We start from the raw sequence: 18,952 nt of genomic DNA on the forward strand, positions 1-18,952 counted from the left end.
AGTCATGGGATTCCACAATAAATATTACTTGGACCCCAGTTCTTCACAATACACATATGTGGTGGAGACCAAGTGTAATATTTCCAAATTTCTTAATGATACTGAAATAAGTGGGAATGCACATTGTGAGGAAAACTACCTTCAGGAGGATTCAGACAGGCTAGGTGAATGGGCAAGAACATCGCAGATAGGATATAATGCGGAGAAAATGGTACGAAGAATTGATGTGCAATGTATCTCTTAAATAATATGAGGTTGGAAAGTGTTGCTGTGCAAAAGGACATAGCCATCACAGTGATGAGTCAGTGAAAGCTAACATGCAGGTGCAGTAAGCCATTAACAAGCCTAATTAAATGCTAGGCTTTTATTGCAAGATGATTTGAAGACAGGGGCAGTGAAGTCTTGCTTCAATTGTATAGGGGCTTGGATAAATAGCCCCTGGAGTACCATGTGCAGTTTTGGTTTCCTTACCTCAGGGAAGATATTATTGGCATAGACAGAGTGCAGACTTGTTCCCAGAATGGCAGGACTGTCATTTAGAGAAAGATTAGACAAATGGAGTCTGCATTCTCTAGAGTTTCAAAGAAGAGGTGATCGCATTGAAACTTACAAGATGCTTAAAAGGGTAGTTACAGCTAAGCTGTTACCACTGGTTGGATGTCTAAAACCATGTCTAAAAATAACAGGAATGCCACTTATTATTACAAGATATTAAACCAATGCCTTACTTGCCCAGATGGAGAAGACACTACAGCACCACACAAATAGCAGCTTTTGTTCGTCCCCATACAATATTTATCCCTCAATCAACATCACCAAAAAGATAAACTGCTACTCGTATTTCTACAGTGGTTCATTCACTTTGGAGCATCCTGAGGTTGAGAAAGGCACTAAGTAAATGTATGGAATTCCTTCTTTCAATGAGCACCTTCTCACACACCTCATTGCAATCAGCTCAGGATCAGGGAAGTGACAGGGCTGGGTTTAGGTCTACCTGTATGCAGAGTCAGGGACACAGGGGAGGAGGGATATCCTGAAGAGAGATAAGGGAAAACAACTTAAGGAGAAATAAATCAAACAGAAGACAGTAAGAATGAGAGATTTTTTTTTTAAAAAGTGAAAGTAAGCAAGAAAGAAAAAGTAAAATATCTACTTAAAATTTAACTTTTAAAAGACTTTGATGACAACAATGTGAAAAATCATTGCACTAGCTTGGATAACTTCTATCCTATTGTTGCTAAGTTTTTCTCTCGCTCAGTACTTTGTTTCATTTGTTCAAAGTAAACTCAAATATTACAATCCAATAGCATTCAGTCTAGAGATTCTAACCATCTACAGTTTCTTGGCTAATCCACTTAAATCCATCTTTCAGTGTTGTAACAAAATGCCAGTGTTGTGATGGCAACATGTGCACTGAACCAGCAATCTCAGAGTTACATGGGTTACACTGCGATGAACATCTGGCGATCTCTATTAGCCAGGATTTGAACCACAGCCACAATGGGAAAACGTTCCTTACCCAGAAGTAGTCACAGTAGCTCCAGTCATCTGGTTTAAGCAGCTGCTGTTCAGGCATAGTGTCTGGATGTGGAAACGTAACACAATTTATCTGTTTGGGGAAAAAAAACACTTCTAAGTCATGACAAACCGATGATCAAAATGTAGGTTCTTGCTCTATTTGCATTTTAGGCACAATTTACTTTGGAGAAAATGATAGTATTGCTTTGTCAGTCATATGATACCAGTAATTTTCAGCCTCTCGATTCCTATTTACTCAATAATTTAATCCTGTAGCGTATGTTCTCAGCTTTGTCTCTGCTGAAAGGTGTATTGTAGGATGGTTCACTAAAACCATTCATGAACTGCAGCCAAACAGTCAATCTTCATATTCCATGCCAACATAAAGAGTGGTTACAGTCTATTCAACCACAGAGCAGGGCAGAAGCTTGTTATATAGTGGTAAGTGGTTCATCTTCCATCTCTGCAAAGCCTTTCCACCACCTACAAAGTCTCAGCTCAGAGCATGAGGAAACATTCTCCACATTCCTGCATAAGTGCAGCTGAAACATGAAGAGACATCCAAGTAAAATACTCAGATTTACAGCACAGAAAAAGGCTCTTTGGCCCATCTCATCTGTGCCAGTCAAAAACAATTTAACTATTCCAATCCCTTTTAACAGCACTTGGCACATAGCCTTGTATGCTTTGGCATCGCAAGTGCACAACTAAATGCAGCAAACCTAATTTTAACAGGTGTTCTTGACAAACCGGCAAAAATTATATGCCTGTAATTCCAGATATTTCTTGTATTATCACAATTTCCACAATGTTTCAGTAGTCAATTGAGGATGAGTGTAAGAAGGTTCTGTACCAGTAAGTTTTATTTAAGGTAAAATTACACTATTAGTTAAGTGATTTATGCTGTTGAATGGGATTCTGAAAGATTTGATTGACATGTACTTGGAGAGGCAAGGAGTGATTAGGAAAAGTCAGCATGGCTTTGTGTGGGGGAAATGGTCTCTCAAAAACTTGATTAAGCTTTTTTTTAAAAAGGACATAACCAAAAAGATTGAGATGGGCAGGGCAGTAGGTGTTGCCTACATGGACTTCATTAAAGCTTTAGATCACATAGGATTCAGGGAGAGCTTGCTAATTGGATACAAAATTAGTTTGATGTTAGGAGACAGAAGATGGTGGTGGAGGATTGTTTCTCAGACTGGAGGCCTGTGACCAGCGGTGTTTGGCAGGGTTGGTGCTGGGTCCACTTTTGTTCATCATTTATATAAACAATTAGGATAAGAATTTAGGAGACGTAGTTAGTAAGTTTGCTAATGACACCAAAATTAGTGGTATAGTCAACACTGAAGACTATCTAAGATCACAACTGGATGATGATCAACTGGGCCAGTGGGACTGAAGAGTGGAAGATTGAGTTTAATTTGGATAATGCGAGGTATTGTATTTTGGTAAAACAAACAAGGGCAGGATTTACATAGTTAATGATAGAGCCTTGGATTGTATTGTTGAACAGAGACACCTGGGGGTTGAGGTACATAGTTCTTTGAAAGTTGCATCACAGGTGGACAGAGTGGTTAAGGCGGCATTTAGCATGCTTGCCTTATTGCTCAGACTATTGAGTATAGAAGTTGGGATGTCACGCTCAGGTTGTACAGAACATTGGTGAGGTCTCTTCTGGAGTACCTTGTGCAGTGCTGGTCACCTTGCCGCAAGTTCAGAAAGGATTTACCAGAGTGTTACTGGTACAGGAGGGTTTGAGTTATAAAGAGAGGGTAGATAAGCTGAGACCTTTTCCCACTGGACCATAGAAGATTGAGGGGTAACATTAGAGGTTTATAAAATCATGTGGGGCAAAATCATAAAGCAAATAGCAAAGGAATTTTCCCTCCGATGGAATTCAAAACTAGAGAGCACATTTTTAAAGGTGAGTGGAGAAAGATTTGAGAGACCTGAGGAGCAACTTTTTTCATACAGGGTGCTTTGTATGTGGAATGAACAGCCAGAATAAAAGGGTAGATGTAGGTACAGTTACAACATTTAAAAAACATTTGGACAGGTAGAGGTTTGGAGGGATATAGGCCAAATGCAGGCAAGTGGGATTAAGTTTAGTTTGTGAAACTTGGTCAGCATGGATGAGTGGGACCAAAGGGTCTGTGTCTGTGCTGTATGACTCTGTATATTCCCTCTTAATATTTCTATTATTTAGTGTGTTTTTTTAGAATATTGATTATGTGGACCTCTTGATAAACCAGAATATTTGATCAACTGGCACATTCCTGGTCCCCTAGGTGTTGGTTAATAAAAAGCTTGCTGTACTTCTGAAATGTTGGGTTTCTGTCTCTACCACTAACAAGCACAGACGTTCAGATTTCCATCACCCTCTGGGTGAAAATGTTTTTTCTCACATGTCCCTCTATACCTTCTGCCCCTTCCCTTAAATCGATGCCGACTGGGTCATCGATCCCTCCATCAAGGGGAAACAGTTTCTTCCTTTCTATCCTCAAAAACGTAGACATCTAAATCATGTCCCCTCAATCTCCTCTGCTCTAAAGAAAACCGCAGCCTGTCCAAACCCACTTCTTGTTTGAAACTTTCCAGCCCAGGCACATCCTGATAAATCTCCTCTACAACCTCTCCATTTCTCCTAGAACGTGGATTCCAGAACTGCAAACAGCATTCTGGCTGTGGGCTAACCAATGTTTTATATTGTTCCAGAATATCTGCTCTTAACCTCTTCCTCAGCTAATAAAAGACAAGTATACAATGTGCCTTCTTAACCACTGCATCCACATGTCTTGGTACCTTAAGGGACTGATGTACATGCACACCAAGGTTTTTCTGACCCTCAGTGCTTCCAAGGATCCAACCATTCCCTTGCCTTGTTTGATCTATCCAAGTGCACAACCTCACATTTATCAAGGTTAAATTCCATTTCCCACTCATCAGCCCAACTATATCCTCCTGTAATCTAAGGCTATCCTCCTCACTATTTGCTATCCCACCAATTCTGTAACATTCACAAACTTACTGATCAACCTTCCCTCATTCAAGTCTAAGTCATTTGTATAAACCACAAACAGCAAGGACCCTTGCAGTGACCCCTTTGGAACCCACAGATCATAGGCTTCCTGTCAGAAAAATACCCCTCAATCATCACCTTCTGCTGCCTGCCACTTAACCAATTATGGTGCCAATATATGAAATTCCTTAGGATCTCATGACCTCTGACATTTGTTATCACTGTCCTATGTGGGGCCTTATCCATTTGTCTTCTACTCAACACTCCCTCTCCACTCCATTCCCGCGGTCCCTACCCGGCCCCTAACCATCTGCCACTCTCAAACAACCCCTCATAACAACATGACTGCATTATGTGATATCTATATGCAAGGCAGCAACAACTCACTAAGGTGACCCAGTTTAGAATTTTTTTTGGACAGAGATGAAGAGAATTTTTTTGCATAAGCTTCAGAAAAACTTCACAAGTCTGTGCCTCAGAGGGTAGTGGAGGCAGCTTACTGAACATTTTTAAGGCGGACTTAGATTTCCATGGGCAACAGCAGCAAAGGTTGGTGGGACTAGATGGCGATGTTCATTTGAACCAGAGGAGACCAGTCATGATCGTACTGAATCATAAAGCAAGCTCATGGGGCTGATTTCTGTCAATTCTTATGTCGCCATCCTCATGACTTTTTTTTCCATCATGATGTAGGAGGGCATTAATGCCGTAGGAGTCCCAACACGTACACGATCTCCAGTCAGGTTTCAGCCAATCCTAACATGGACACACATCCTCTTCCTGCATGATGAATGAGTAACAATCTCAACACTCCCTAGCAACTCCAATCACAGCACCCCTAGTTTGAAAAGGTACTGTACCATCTCAACGTACAAGTATTGGCAGCTGAATATTGCCGTAGTAGCAGTACACATACCCAAAGTGTCAATAAAAATGAAAACAAAAGCAATCACCATGAAACTGGACTACTCTCCTCTGCCATCAATGCACATGTACCTCCCACTTTCTATCCTTTAGGCCATCCTGTTGAGATTAATTAATTGAGCAAAGATTAGTAAATGAGATTATGGCAGATCAACTATCTCCATGATATGGCACAGTTCCCTGCAGATATTACTTTCCTTTTACTATTTCAGCTACTTTGCGTTAATTAATTGTTCATAAAACATTAAGAATCAATCAAGTTTAAAGTACAACATTGGTGTTGCTGTAAAACATGACCAACAGATAGACTCCCTTTTACAAGAGTCGTCGGTGTCATATATTTCACTAAGCACCAAAATTTCCCATTATTTCAAAACAGTGCACCTCAAAAGTAATGAATTGTGAAATATTTCATTATTATGTTGCATATTATATCCCACAATCAACAGGAAGAATGGTTATTAGGTGCAAATTTTGAAGACATGAAAGCAAGAAAACCGACAAGGACATTCTGTGCACCTTGTTGATCAAAGGCAACATGCGATTTTTAATGACCTCCTGAATTGAGGGAGAAGGCTTTGGTTAGCATGTTGGTGAAAAATCTTGGATACCCATTTCAGAACCAAAGGTGGCAATATAAATGCAACACAATCTGAACCAAGAGACCCAATGTTGCCCTGAATTTTGGCCTTGAGACTGAAGTATAAACTGATCTCTCTACCAATATTTTGCCTGGCCTGCTGCCTGGTCTATTTATGTTTTGGTAACATGAAGTAAGAGTAATTGTTCTTATTGTTCAATGTGTTGTGTTCTGTCTGTTATCAATAGATGGACAGGTTTATTTGATACAAGATGGTTGTATTTACACTTTTTGTTGTGTGGCAGAGAACAGCTGCCTGCCAATCACCACATTGTATTACAAAGAGTGGATCATTCAAGATGAGGACTTGGTTTTGATGGAACAATTCTACCCAGGGCCATTTGGTGTCAAGGGCGCTAGCAGTAGTCCTTAAAGACAGCACTGGTAAATACTCAGTTGTTCACAGGAAGGTTATTGAAGGACTGTTGTGATATAAGGAGGACCATTACTGCTCCTTGATCCCACAGAAGTCAACTCCATTCTGGTATTCAGCAATTTGTGGACTTTCCAAGAGATCATCTCATTGCCCTCAGCCTTGCTCACTCAACCTCCAAAATAGTCCCATCAGATTTATCACCCTGTGAAATCAGACCTATATCTCCCCAGTATAGGCCCTTACTCTCAGGAGCGCTGACAGCATACGGGTTAATTTAAACTGGGACACAGTCAAGTGACATACCTCTCATCGGAAGTCAGAAATATCTAATGCACCTGGTTTGTGTAACCCTAAACCACGACAAAATATAACTATTCACTGATAACTGCATATTCTGTTCATTGTATTAACTGGGGATTCACTTATGAACCTGTAAACAAATACAGTCTGAAAGTGTGGACACTGGGTAAGGAGGCACTAACTTATAACCTGCAATTTTGCCAATAGTTTATTCTAAAAAGTGTGTATCAATTGCCCCCGCCCTTTCACCACCCTTACCTGGCAAACTGTATATCGATATTGCATAATACACCAAATGAAAATTGCTGAGGCACTATCAATTGAGTCAAGCTGACAGGAAGCACAAGGCAGACAACTGGGGTTCCATAATTGCAACCCGTTGCAATGCCAAGACATACAAGGCTAAAGGCCAAGTGTGGAAAATGGGATTTGAAGAGTTACATGCTTGTTTTTGATCGGTGCAGACTTGAAGAGCCTTTTTCTGTACTGTAGACTTCTAACTCAAGTCTATGTTGAATGTAATTACTTCCTGGGAACCTACTGTTACCCCATTAAACCAATTCGATATTGACTCAAAAACAAATGAAGAGATCTCATTTTTTCATGATATTGACAGCAAAGTACTTTATCTATTGCATGTGTTCTTTTTAGACCATTTATGAAGAGATTCTTCTTGCAATTATATACGCAAAACGTCAGAATACCACTGCGCTGCTGACAGGAACAGAGTGTTCCTTCACAACTCTCAACTGGCAGCATCCTAGCAGGCACTGCTTCACACTGCTAAAAATAATCCAGCACCCATTCACAGAACACGCAGGGAGCCAGTCTGTAACTCACAAGAGAAAAACATAATCTTGTTTCATTGCAGCTTTCTTAGATTAACTGTCACCAATGCAGAAACACAAAATCAACAGGAATGTCATCCCACCAGGGACTGGACTTCAGAATGTCAAGAGGAATTTGAATAATTAAATCACAAATTGTGAGCACCCACCCCACTAGAGGCAAATCTGGCATTGACGGAGGCTAATAATTTTGGGTGAAGGTCTTTTCCTTTTGGGGATCTCTTGAAATGCTGCTGCACAAAAAGGGACCCAAAGCTATACATAGAGGCTGTATCTGAGGTTACTGTCATTCCACAGATGCACAGGTTTCAGGGTTTTCCGCTTCTATGCCTGCTATCCCACGATTTACTATGCACTGACTTGAGAGGGCAGAATTTCTGAGGTCAACTAATTGGCCAGTTAGGGTCTGCTCACTTTGTTTCAACAAGACAGCAACAAAGTAATTCCCAGTTTTTGAGACTTACAGACACGTGCCCTGACCCCTCTCCATTCCCAAAGGGTGGAGCAACCAAGATTTTCAATCCACAAAAAAGCAAAACAAACCCAGAATATTTAATTAACGTGTAATGTTATCTGCTTGTAGTTGGTTGCATTTTGATGTGCTCTGTGTCTAAGGTTTCGCACATTTAAGTGACTGCCATGTTTAGTGGTGCAGTCCGTAATCTCCATTTGTACTTATTCTAATATTCTGTTGCTAACCCATTATTTATCAGTTCTTTCTGATGACATCAGTCAACACAACAGTAACTACCATAGTGCAGCCTGCAGGGAGTGGCAGGGAAAGCCCCGTGTGAAGTCTTGCTGTTTTTGTTACTTATGTAAGCAACAAATGTGCAGAGATGCTTGCCAAAAAATATCAATAGGGAAGCTGCATCAAAATGATTACTGTTGTGTCACTTCTCATAGCATTTAGAGAAGCCAACAAAACGTTAATCTTTGATCTTTTCAAGAACTTCAAAATATGTATACAAGACTTCAAAAGGAATGTCCTGAACTGTCAACAATTCAACTCAATGCAAAATTGCTTACTTTGAATTGTCTGTTCATTTGAAATGTGATTACTTATAAACGATTTGTATTGCTTAATTATTATAGATGTTTATAAAGTCAAAAGGGGCATGGAATCAGAGAATCACTACAGTGTGGAAACAGGCCATTTGGCCCTCCAGTCCACACCAACCCTCTGAAGACAATCCCACCCAGACCCACCCCTATCCTATCCCTGTAACCCTTCATTTACCATGGTCAATCCACCTAACAAGCGCATCTTTGAACTGTGGGTAGAAACCTGAGAATCCAGAGGAAACCCACACAGACACAATGTGCAAACTCCACACAGACAGTTGCCAGAGGGTGGAAATGAACCCAGGTCCCTGGTGCTATGAGGCAGTACAGCTAATCACTGAGCCACCATGCCTCTGTGGATGGGCATGGATAGGGTGAATAGTCAAGGTCCTTTTCCCAGTTTGGGAATCCAAAACCAGAAGGCATAGCTTTAAGGTGAAAGGGGGAAGATTTTAAAGAGGCCTGAGGGCAACATTTTCACACAGAGGGTGGCGCATCTATGGAATGAAGTGGTGGAGGCTGGTACAACTATAATATTAAAAAGACATCTGGATGATGCATATGAATAGTAAGGGTTTGGAGGTATATGGGTCACATGCTGGCAAATGGAACTAGATTAATTTAGGATATCTGGTTGGCATGGACAAGTTGGGCTGAAGGGTCTGTTTCCAACTGACTGTACAACTGAATGACTAGCCATTTTTAAAAAAGAAACGCTACCAGTCACCAAATATAACAAAATGTTCCACCTTTATTAATGACTGGCACAGACTCCACCAATTTATTTTAATTCAGCTTGTTCAGAAATGTTATGACACTCCTTTGGGGAAAGTGGGATTTGAACCACTACTGCTGAGGGCTCCCAGTGCAAGCTGGCCTCTGAGATTCTGCCCTTGCAAGTGAATGCACAGTAAATTAAGGGATAGCAGGCACAGAAGTGGCAAATCCTGAAAGCTGCACATCTGTGAAAGGTGGATTGCAAGAAAAAAATCCTAATCAGTGTTCGTTGCCGTCATTACATACCTTTGGAGCAAGTGGGACTTGAACCCTTGCCTTTCATTCTAGGGATAGGGATCAGGATAATATTACCCCTTTTTTATAGGAGCAACGTTTTCACCTCCCCAGATTACTCCACTTGTCAGAGGACTGAATCAGATGTTACTGTATATGGGACTCCACTTCTCTTTATCTCGTTTTCATATGGATACCCACGTACTAATCAACAGTGAAGAGCCAAGACAGAATTACCCTTCAAAGGCCCATATGCATGCGTTCCCCTGAGGAACAGTCAGAGTGTAAAAAGGTGGCTGATCTCCTTTCTCTGGACCAGAGGCTCCAAAGCCAAGTACAAAACCTGAACAATGCTCCAACTATCACCAGATAAATCAACACAGACCACCCCTCTGAACCAGCAGTCTGTGTGAGCATCCTCTGCACAGAGACCTCTGCCAATACAAATAGCTGGAGGAACATGCTTTCTTTTCGTCAAGATAACAGGACTCGGGCAATCAGATGGGTGATTCTAGTCCTTGAACAAATAGGAGAGGGATTCCAGTTGGCACCTCTCCATGTGCTGAGCTTTCAATCAACTGGAACAGAATGCAAATTGAAAGGAAAAGTTCAGAATAATTGGCTTACTTGAGATGGAATGCTGGCCAACAGCAGTAGTTCAGGTCTGGTAACTGGTTATAAAAAACAGGAAATATTGGAAAAACCTAGCAGATCAGACATCTTATGTGGGGAGGGACAGACAGACAGAGTAACAGAGTTAACATTTCACATGGAAGACCTTTCGTGAACTGCAGCACTCCCATTGTTTTATTTAGAAATATCCAGCATGCCTTTTCTTCCAGTTTCATACACAATTCAATAAAATAAAAGTATTAAGTGCACATTTGGCTTCACCATATTATAATTTTTACATATATATTTAGATAGATGCTCACTTCGCATGAGAAAAATGTTAAGGCTGCAAGTAGCTATTCAAGTGAAAATTGGACAGCAGCTTCCAAGTTCTGCACTTATCCAGTACAGTTTAACTTGCTGTCCAACTTGTGCTGTTCCTCCACAAACTGTATTCTAATACAAAGACTCAACATGAAAATCCACATGAAGTTGTGATTCTCACTCACTAAACTAAAAAAATGGAACTCCAAGTAAGCATCATAGTGACTGCCAGCAACCTTTGACGCCACGAGTTTAAATTTTACTAGCGTGGAGCTGCATTCTGTTACTACTGCAGAATTTAAAATACTTTTAAGCCTTTTCTTTCACATCTTTCTTTACTTCTCTTCACATGAATGATTTTATGATTAACCTTATATTCTCATTTGTAGCATCTGGCACAAACTCGGTGTTTCAGCTGGGATTGTTCAATCTAATTAATTAGAGATCATGCTATTGCTTGCTTATTCACACATTCCACAAATCTCCTGTAAAGGATCTATGGGAGTTAATGGTCGCTACTCAAATACCTGCAGCAAGACTGTATGAACCTGCAAACCGAACAAGAAGCACTACTCCTCCATTTCTGACTACAGATTCTGAGCCATTAAATCAACTTGGCAGAATTTCGCCCCTCCACCAGTGAAGACCCTGTAGTTTGGCATGCGAAAGAGGAACCCAATGTTGTAACTAACTACTTATATATTTGCAAAATTGCTGTATGTTTTTCCATTTAACTACAAAAAAAGTTATAAAATCAAGATAATGTATAAGCAGAAAATGACATCAAAGTGGTGACCCGTAGTGATTGGAACCTGGTGGATCTTGTTGCCTATGAGATCCTTGACTGGAGCGGTTAACCTGGGCCAATCAGGAAGCCCTAGGAGATTCAGAATCTCCCCAGTTTAGGGGACTGACTCTGAACTGACTGGTCACAGCCAATGTACTGTGCACAAGTTAAGAAAGGGTGACTTGGTGATGGGATCTGTATCATGACCCATTTGCCCTGGTCCAAATTATCTTTCCAATGTTTCAACTGAGTATGGCACATGGTCTTGACTTGCTGTATGGAGTAGCCATAGAGAACAAAAGACAGTCATAAAATCTCAGTGAAGGTCAGAACAGCAATGGTGATATGAAGCAGAGAGATTTGTAGCTATCGCCTGCAGTTAGTTTTGCAAAATATGAAATGACCAGTGAGTTAAATATCAACGTATCCCATATCATCACATCATTGTGTTCAACTCTCAATAGGAAGAATGTCACCTGGTGCCTAACACAAATTAAAGATTTAATGGTACATTTGTGCTATTTGTATGAACATTAAAATATATTCTAATGCAAATGGCACGAACCTCTCCTTCCACAACCAAAGCCATACTCGCACAGCACATGTTTTGAAGTTTACTTCAGTCAACATTCGCTTGCCTGGAAGTCTGGATGATTCGGTTTAACAGTATAGATAAAATATTGAAATAAAGAAATAGACTGACTACCTTGCTGTGCATTTTTCTTTTCTTTTAGAAATGCTATACTAGATTATTGACTTGACAGCCACATTACAAAAAGGACCCTGCAGATTAGGAGGGAAAGAACAAAAGAATTCCTGTTGTGTCCCATGGGTTCAGATTTATGCAAGCTCGACAAGATTGGCTCAGTGAGGGTTGAAGTTCTATTAGGAAGTTGTGCAGCGACCAGGAACGCATAAAAGCTTCATCATCGTTTATTATGTTAGAACGATCTACAGACGTTCAGAAATGACAACAGTCGACTATTATACTAAAAACATCAAGGACACAAACTTGAAAACATTCTTTGGTTGTGGAAGGAGAGTGATGAAGTTCATGCCATATTTTGGTACATTTCAATTTCTGTCAAAAGAAAAAGCTTGTCAAAGACTTGCACAAATGGAAATGTTCCTTTAAAAGTATTGCTGCAGATAAAAAGTTCTAGATTTACAAGCATAAACAGAGGACTGAACTGGAATTTATATATACAGCTGCAAATCCACTGGTCTAACAGTCAGGAATAAGAACCAGGATCTGTTGTGAGTTAAGTTGTTTAACAGGCTATATTGACAACTTTACTGTAATTTCAATGGGGAGATTGTGGTGTCTTTACATTGTGATCTTTTGCCAAGCCTAACATTAAAGACAAGCTATCAGTAATTATAGATGTTCCCTTTCATCTGTAAGTAATCGAGTTTCAAATCAGTTTAAAGGGTGTCATATAGGGATGTTCCTGTAATAATCAGTAAATTGCAATGAGGCAACTAGTTTGATTCAGACTACATAGTCAGAGAGTCTGGAAGGTTGTATATAAAGTTGTTTTAAACTTGGATGAAACAATACTTTGCTCTTTAATTCAATATCGGATTACAGGATATGAAGTTAAAACACAAACATTATTCAGGAGAGAGATAAGGCTAGTATATTGGGTGGGAATACAGATTTCATTGTGATGTTTATTTTGCAGCTATTCAAAACTTATTGAAAAGCATAACAGATCTTTACATCATAAAGCACAGAAAGACAAAACAATTTTTGAAAAAAATCTGGATTCATGTTTATTGTTCACGTTTCAGAAATCTGAAATTGTTCAAAATTCTGACTGCAAGGATTAGGGTTTACCTTGAGAGGAAACTATGTTCACAATGTTGTAAAGGAAGCAAAAGCTCAAGGGGAGATGTTATATACAGGTTTAAGAGTTTGAAAGGGTTATTACAGAGAAGTTCCTGTGGTACCACCTATTATGATGTATATAGACTGGTGATGGAAAAACTGAGGATCTCAGAAAAGATCCCCCTATTGTCTCTTAACAACATCTTTCACATCAATGAAACCTGTACCACACTTGCTAACATATAATGAACTACATCTTATTTAAGAGCTTCTTCTCATTCAATTAACAAGTGGCTTTCCTGTACCAAAACAAACCTTGAGATCCCCACCATAAAACAATGTGGTGAACAAACCCACTCCATTGTGAGAAATAGTGCAGACAGCCTGACACAATATGGCGATCGCTCATTTAACACAGGAATACTTGCCAGCTCTCCAGCAGGTCAAACCTGGATTTCACCACATGTGAATTAATTTCCTGCAGTATACATTTCAAAGGACTCCTCTATTTCTAATGGTTCCTGTAGCTTTAGCTGGGATTTACACCTAAAAATGTAGAGCAGAGGTTTCCTTTCACATACTTACCTTGATGTAATTAGAACAAACACATTCACAACTATTCAAGAAACAGAGTTTCGGGATTAGTTTTGTAAAGGTAGTCATCAAGGCTAGATGAAGCCAGCTTGCTCTGTATGTGACAAGCACGGAGCACAGAAAAGTATGCATTATGCGTGGTTTACATGCTCAGCATGTAATGTGGGAGGTGAAAGTGATTTCACCTGGAGAACTTTTGGAAAAATTAAATATGGTCATACACCACTAAATTACTGTAGGTTTCATTTGGTCTTCATTAAGCAAGGTTCAAGTTATTTCCAGTTTGGAAACGGCTTCTGGAAAAATTAAATGAGAGGCATATGATGGACGCAACAGAATCTGTTACATTCATTCCATCCTATAATGTACAGATGAAGATGTACAATGTAACTGTACAGGACATTGGACATGGTAATGATGTGTATAAACTACCATCTACACATGGCGGCATAGCTGGAAGATCATTAAAGTACCTAATAAGGCAACAGAATAAATAGACAGTCATCCAGCATGGAAGCAGACTCTTTGGTCCAATCAGTCTACGACAATCATAATCCTAAACTAAACAAGCCCCACCTGCCTGTTCCTGGGCCATATCCCTCTAAATCTTTCCTATTTATGTATCTATCCAAACATTGTAATTGTACCTGCATCCACCACCACCTCAAAGTTCATTCCACACACGAACCACCCTCTGTGAACAATTTGCCTCTGATGCTGTTGAAATCTGTTATTCTCCCTTCCACCCACACATTTTCTCACCATCTCCTGACCACCTTAGTCTTTATCCACTTCCAGAGTTTCTCATACACCAAGTTGCTATAACTTGCTTCATACTCCTGTCATTCCACACCCTCTGCCAGTCCAATCAACGGTATGCAATGCAGAGGAAATCCCCAAACCAATGCATAGAAGGAAGTTATATCATCAGCTTAAGAATACCATAACTAAGAGCAGGTGTATACTATATGGTCTGTTAGGCCTGCTCCAATCAGAATAATCACAGCCAATCTTAGACTTCAACTCCACATTCCCACCCTCCTGCCGATATCCTTGGATTTCCCAAGAAACCAAAGATCCGACCCACTCCACCTTAAATAGTTAATAATGGAGCATGTACAACTCTCCGCGGTACAGAATCCAAGGATTCACAATGCTCTGTGTTAAGAAGTTTCTTCTAATCTTAGCATTAAATGAGCAACCCTTTACCATAAAGCTGTCTTTGCATCTCTCTCATTCCCTGGCTAGGCAGATAGAGCCTCTCAGTATCTACCCTTCCAAGTCCCTTCTGAATATTCCATGTTTCAATGAGATCACCTCTCATTTTCACAAAATTCCAAAAAATACAGACAATTACTTAGCCGCTAACATCAGGACCCATTTAGTGAACTCTTGCCATACCACCTTCAATACAAGTATGTTCTTCCTTGAGTTTGGAGAGTAAAATTTATTATATTCCAAACATGATCGCACCTAAGCCCTGTAAAACTGGAGCAAGATCAAATTTATTCTTGTACACCAATCCCCATGCAATAAAAGCCAACATGCAATTTCTAATTCTTATAGCACCAGCATTCCAATTGCCCTCTGAATGTTAATATTTAGAAATTTTATACCTTTTAAAGAAAAGTCTTGTTTTCCTCTTAATATACGAGTACTGTACATTGATCTCACACTTGCTCACAATTCACCACCTTATTCCCTGTATGTTCTTGCCAGATATTTGTGCTCTTCACATATATGCATTTGCATAGTTACCTATCACCAGAAAATGTGAATATATTAGTCCAAGTTTCGTTGCTGAAGCTATTTATACGGATTGCATATTGCGGAGGCCCTAACACTGATTCTTGTGACCAATAGTCACAGTCTGTCAACTTGAAAACATGCTATCTACTCTTACTCATAAATCCTATTGGTTAACCATGCCTCTGATACATCATCCCCAACTACCTACACCCTTATCTAGTATAAGAGTCTTTGTATGTTGCCTCACCAAATGCCTTTAGAAAATGAATTACTTTGCACCACCTAACTCATTCTCTTGACCCTACTAGCTACACCCTCAAATAATAACTCAACAAATTTGTCCAGTATTGTTTTCCATTCATAAAATTTGATCATATTATGATTACTAAGTGCATTTTGAAAACTGTTCGAAAACAGGCTTCCAGAATTTTTGTCTACAACTGTTATCAGGTTCACTGGGCCATAGGTGAACATTCATTTTGAGACTATGGAGTTACATATGCTGACTTTTATCCTTGAACCATGGCAGACCCTGGGAAGTTTTAGAAAATCTTTGACACCATTCACTTCCTCTGCAACTTTCCCTTTCAGAACACCAGGATGTATACAATCAGAACCTGGACATTTGTCAGATTTCAGCCCCTTACATTTCTCCCTAATACTGCTTCCCTAATTTCAGCTTCTCCCCTGCCTTTGTTAGACTGATGAATGGACTCTCTAACTTTAAATAATGCTGATCTTATTTAGCACACACCCTGTGCGATGTAACTTGTATTTTCTCCCCCTAATACCTGCATGTCCTTGCTTACTATGATCTGCCTGTATTGCTCGTAAACAAAGTTTTTCACTGTACTGAGGTCCGCGTCACAATAAAATCAATCAAATTTCCTCATTTTTAGCACCTCTATTTCTGGTATATAATTTGTCTTCTACTTTAAAGATAGACATGTAATACATGTTCCATGTCTCTGTCATTTCCCATAATGTTTGTTTTCTGTTTCTACAGATGTAGAAACATTAATGAGCTTTCCTTTAAAATGTTTTTAGAAGCTCTTTCTGTTTCTATTCACATTTTTTGTTAATTATCTAATTAACCACCCAGCTTTCTTCTCACACCTACACAATAAGATTCTTATGCCCATCATGCTTGCTACATCACAATTCAAACTTTCACACCTTGTAAGTTTAGATCTACAAAATGAGCCTTTTTTGTTAAAGAATCTTATTAGATTTTCTCTAGGCTTCAGGATGGACCTTGTTGATCAACAAGCAACTACCAATCTGCAGAGAATCTATCTTCATCAAAATGATCTCAACATGTTTGCCTGCAGACATACTCTCAGGAAGTAGTCACTTGAGTTAACCTTTCAGACTTGCTACAACACACCTCAGGGGCAGGTGGGAATTGAATCCCCTCGACCTGGACTTTTGGGCCTTCCCACAATGTAGAGCGGCTGATTATTCCTAATCCACAAAGAACCAAAGCATCTCTGTCCTTCAGACAGGATTGGCTTTATGTGGCTTGAGGGATAAGCATGGGACAAAGCAAGGAAGGAGCTACAAACTCCCACGATTGGTAAGGAGATTGAACCTGCACCATTCTGGTATCATTCTGCAAAACATACTAGCCATCTAGCCAAAGGACCTAACCCATCCCACAGAACATTCAATCAAGCAGCCTAGGCATATCAAGCCAACAGGCAGCAGCAATCTCAAAAGATGTGGCAAATTTAACATTAATGTACTCCCACACTTCTCAGAAAACTCTCCAACTACATTAGAACTGCACTGGGAAAATTTACAGTATATCTTAAAGATATATTTGTGTACAAATTTCACACAACTGAACACATAGCTGACACTCCAGCGCACTGGATTAGACTAGATTCCCTACAGTGTGGAAACAGGCCCTTCAGTTCAACCAGTCCACATCGACCCTCTGAAGAGTAACCCACCCAGACCCATTTCCCTCTGACTCATGTACCTAACACTATGGGCAATTTAGCGTGGCCAATTCACCTAACCGGCACATCTTTGGACTGTGGGAGGAAACTGGACCACCCAGAGTAAACCCACGCAGACACGGGGAGAATGTGCAAACGTCACACAGACAGTTGCCCGAGGCTGGAATCGGACGTGGGACCCTGGTGCTGTGAGGCAGCAGTACTAACCACTGAGCCACCGTGCTGCCCTGGTGAAGGAGTATTACGTTATCGAAGTACTCTTTCAGATAGACACAAAAATATTGCACAATACTATTTAATTAAGGGAGCTCCCCTCAATATCCTGATGATTTACCTTTCAACCACAACACTTAAAAAAAAGTTAACGTGGTCACTTAGTTCATCATTGTATATGAGAGATTACAGTGTGCAAACTGTAATCTCCCATATAAATTTAATATTTTCTAAACAAAATACATTAAGAAAGTCATGGAAGAAACTCCAATATGGTTAGATACAAATAGAGGTGGGGAGATGGACGCTCTCTCTGAAGATCCCCAGTAGTTAATCATAAAACAACGTCCGTTAAAACAACTCATCCAATAGTTAACTTTTCACTGAGTGCAATCATTACAGAATACATCACTGTCAACCGTCTGAATTCAGCCAGAACATATGCCCTGACTAAGGCAAAAGCCACACAATTTTATGTATTGCAGAACAAACTTACAAAACCTAGATAATCAGCCATTGAAGGGTTTAGATTAAAGTTCCACAAGCTGCTCATTCATCAACAGCTAATTTTGCATGCTTTCAGTCATTGGAAAATGGGTTCAGTTTTGAATAATGCAGCTTGTGGAATCATTCGACCAAATACAGCATCCATCTGGGATTAAGTATTGGGCGTGAGACCATCCCAGAGATATTATTACATGGGCACTTCACAACATCTGCTGCACAACTACATCTGCTGCTAAGCATATTTTAAATTTCATATTTGCAAAGAACAGTAAGGTACTTCACTGGTATTTAGAATAGTATAATTCAATACATGTACAGAAACATGTAAACACAGTGCTCCCTACATTGAGGCTACTTGTAACAGCCTTAATGCTGAAATCATCGAGGAGAAAGTGAGGACTGCAGATGCTGGAGATCAGAGCTGAAAATGTGTTGCTGGAAAAGCGCAGCAGGTCAGGCAGCATCCAGGGAACAGGAGAATCGACGTTTCGGGCATAAGCCCTTCTTCAAGCTTCTTCAAGGAAGGCATCCTTGTAAGAAGAAGGGCTTAGGTCAATTCTCCTGTTCCTTGGATGCTGTCTGACCTGCTGCGCTTTTCCAGCAACACATTTTCAGCTCTTAATGCTGAGATCAGCCAACTCAGATGAGTGGGGAACATAGGAACCAAGAA

General features: G+C 40.0%; 1 protein-coding gene across 2 annotated transcripts in view; it reads right to left on the reverse strand.

Moving 5' to 3' along the window:
• Positions 1-18,952, reverse strand: part of gas7b (growth arrest-specific 7b) — a 456,796-nt gene that overhangs the window by 60,872 nt on the left and 376,972 nt on the right. For both annotated transcript variants that reach the window (XM_043714439.2, XM_088000468.1), the window contains exon 6: positions 1,520-1,609. In XM_043714439.2, the coding sequence (XP_043570374.1) occupies positions 1,520-1,609 (90 nt within the window). The remainder of the gene's footprint in view (positions 1-1,519; positions 1,610-18,952) is intronic.

The sequence above is a fragment of the Chiloscyllium plagiosum genome, unplaced genomic scaffold, assembly GCF_037043375.1.
Source record: "Chiloscyllium plagiosum isolate Xiang-an unplaced genomic scaffold, Cpla_swu_hap1 HiC_scaffold_25, whole genome shotgun sequence".
NCBI lineage: Eukaryota > Metazoa > Chordata > Chondrichthyes > Orectolobiformes > Hemiscylliidae > Chiloscyllium > Chiloscyllium plagiosum.